This window comes from Kryptolebias marmoratus, linkage group LG19 (assembly GCF_001649575.2).
Source record: "Kryptolebias marmoratus isolate JLee-2015 linkage group LG19, ASM164957v2, whole genome shotgun sequence".
Taxonomy (NCBI): Eukaryota; Metazoa; Chordata; class Actinopteri; order Cyprinodontiformes; family Rivulidae; genus Kryptolebias; species Kryptolebias marmoratus.
Window position 1 is genome coordinate 3,063,803 of NC_051448.1, and position 1,321 is coordinate 3,065,123.

At 43.0% G+C, this 1,321-nt stretch overlaps 1 protein-coding gene across 2 annotated transcripts in view; it reads right to left on the bottom strand.

Moving 5' to 3' along the window:
• fam184a (family with sequence similarity 184 member A) overlaps positions 1 to 1,321 on the bottom strand; it is a 132,434-nt gene that overhangs the window by 45,939 nt on the left and 85,174 nt on the right. For both annotated transcript variants that reach the window (XM_037981680.1, XM_017431404.3), the window contains exons 11-12: positions 523 to 684; positions 238 to 359 (exon numbers count right to left, since the gene is read on the bottom strand). In XM_037981680.1, the coding sequence (XP_037837608.1) occupies positions 238 to 359; positions 523 to 684 (284 nt within the window). The remainder of the gene's footprint in view (positions 1 to 237; positions 360 to 522; positions 685 to 1,321) is intronic.

The window sequence follows — 1,321 nt, forward strand, 5'->3', positions numbered from 1 at the left end:
CTATTCAGTGATTGGATGGGTTCAGAGTCACCTGGTGACATCGTGATGTAGAGCTGAGTATCATCTGCGTAGTTATGGTAGCTAATCTTATTTCCTGTTATAACCTGAGCCAGTGGGAGCATATATATATTGAAAAGAAGGGGTCCTAGGACTGAACCTTGGGGTACCCCACATGTGACCTTTGACCTAATCAGGATACAAGACCTGATATCTAAAATCCTCACACAGGAGCTTCACCTGAGTGTTTCGGTCCATTTCAGCTCCAGCTCCAGCGCCATCTTGTCCATCTTCAGCTTTTCTTCTTCTTTGGTGGTGATGAGTTTAGCTTCATGTTGACGCTTTTGGGTTTCAAGCTCTCCCTTAGAAACAGACAAACAGACGGACGGCTTAGTGCGGCACTGTGTTGGTAAATTTGCCTCATGCTGCTGTTTTGGTCCTTAGTTAACAACAAGTTAAAGTGTTCTGGAACGGCCTCGCTGATAGAAAACAGAAGGTTTGCAGTAAATGTTGCTCAGGACTGACCTGCAGAGCAGTCAGCAGGTTGCTGGTCTCTCTCAGCCGGGCCCGGGTGGCGTCCAGCTCCTCCAGGAGTTTGTCCTGCGCCTCCTTCAGCGTGGAGATCTGCCCCTCGGCCGTCCCAAAGTTCTGCTCGCCTTTCTGCACCTCCTGCTGCAGCCGTGACGCCTGCATCCAGGTCGGACAGAGAACTGCATCAACGCACGTTCTGCATCTCAGTGTCGCAGCAGACTTTAATAAGTTCTGCAAAGTGAAAACTGAGCTTTGTTTCCTAAAACCACGTTTAACCGAAAAATCTTTTATTAAAAGAGCCACCAAATAAACATGATTTTTACCTCCCTGCTTCTCAGTTCAGCTTTAATCTTCTTCTTCTCCTTAAACATCTTTGCTCAGGTTCAGTAAATGAAACCGTTTAAATGGAAAACAATAACCCATCATGTAAAATATACTCCTGATTCAATTAGACACATTTTATCTGTTTAACAACGACAACCTCGCGGCTCAGTTTGGGTTTATTTTACCCAAACTGGTGATTTTGAGCATTTCTATACATTTTATCCACCTGCAAATTATATTTATTAGACTTTTTTACTAGTTTCACCATTTAAAAATGTCAAATTCTTAACTTCTAGTTCATAATTATCACTTTGAAAGTGAAGATTCATACTGTTTTTTTTAAATGTAAAGAAAAGTTGAAAGTATAATTCATCCATGCATCCATCCATCCATCCATCCATCCATCCATGCATCCATCCATCCATCCATCCATCCATCCATGCATCCATCCATCCATCCATCCATCCAT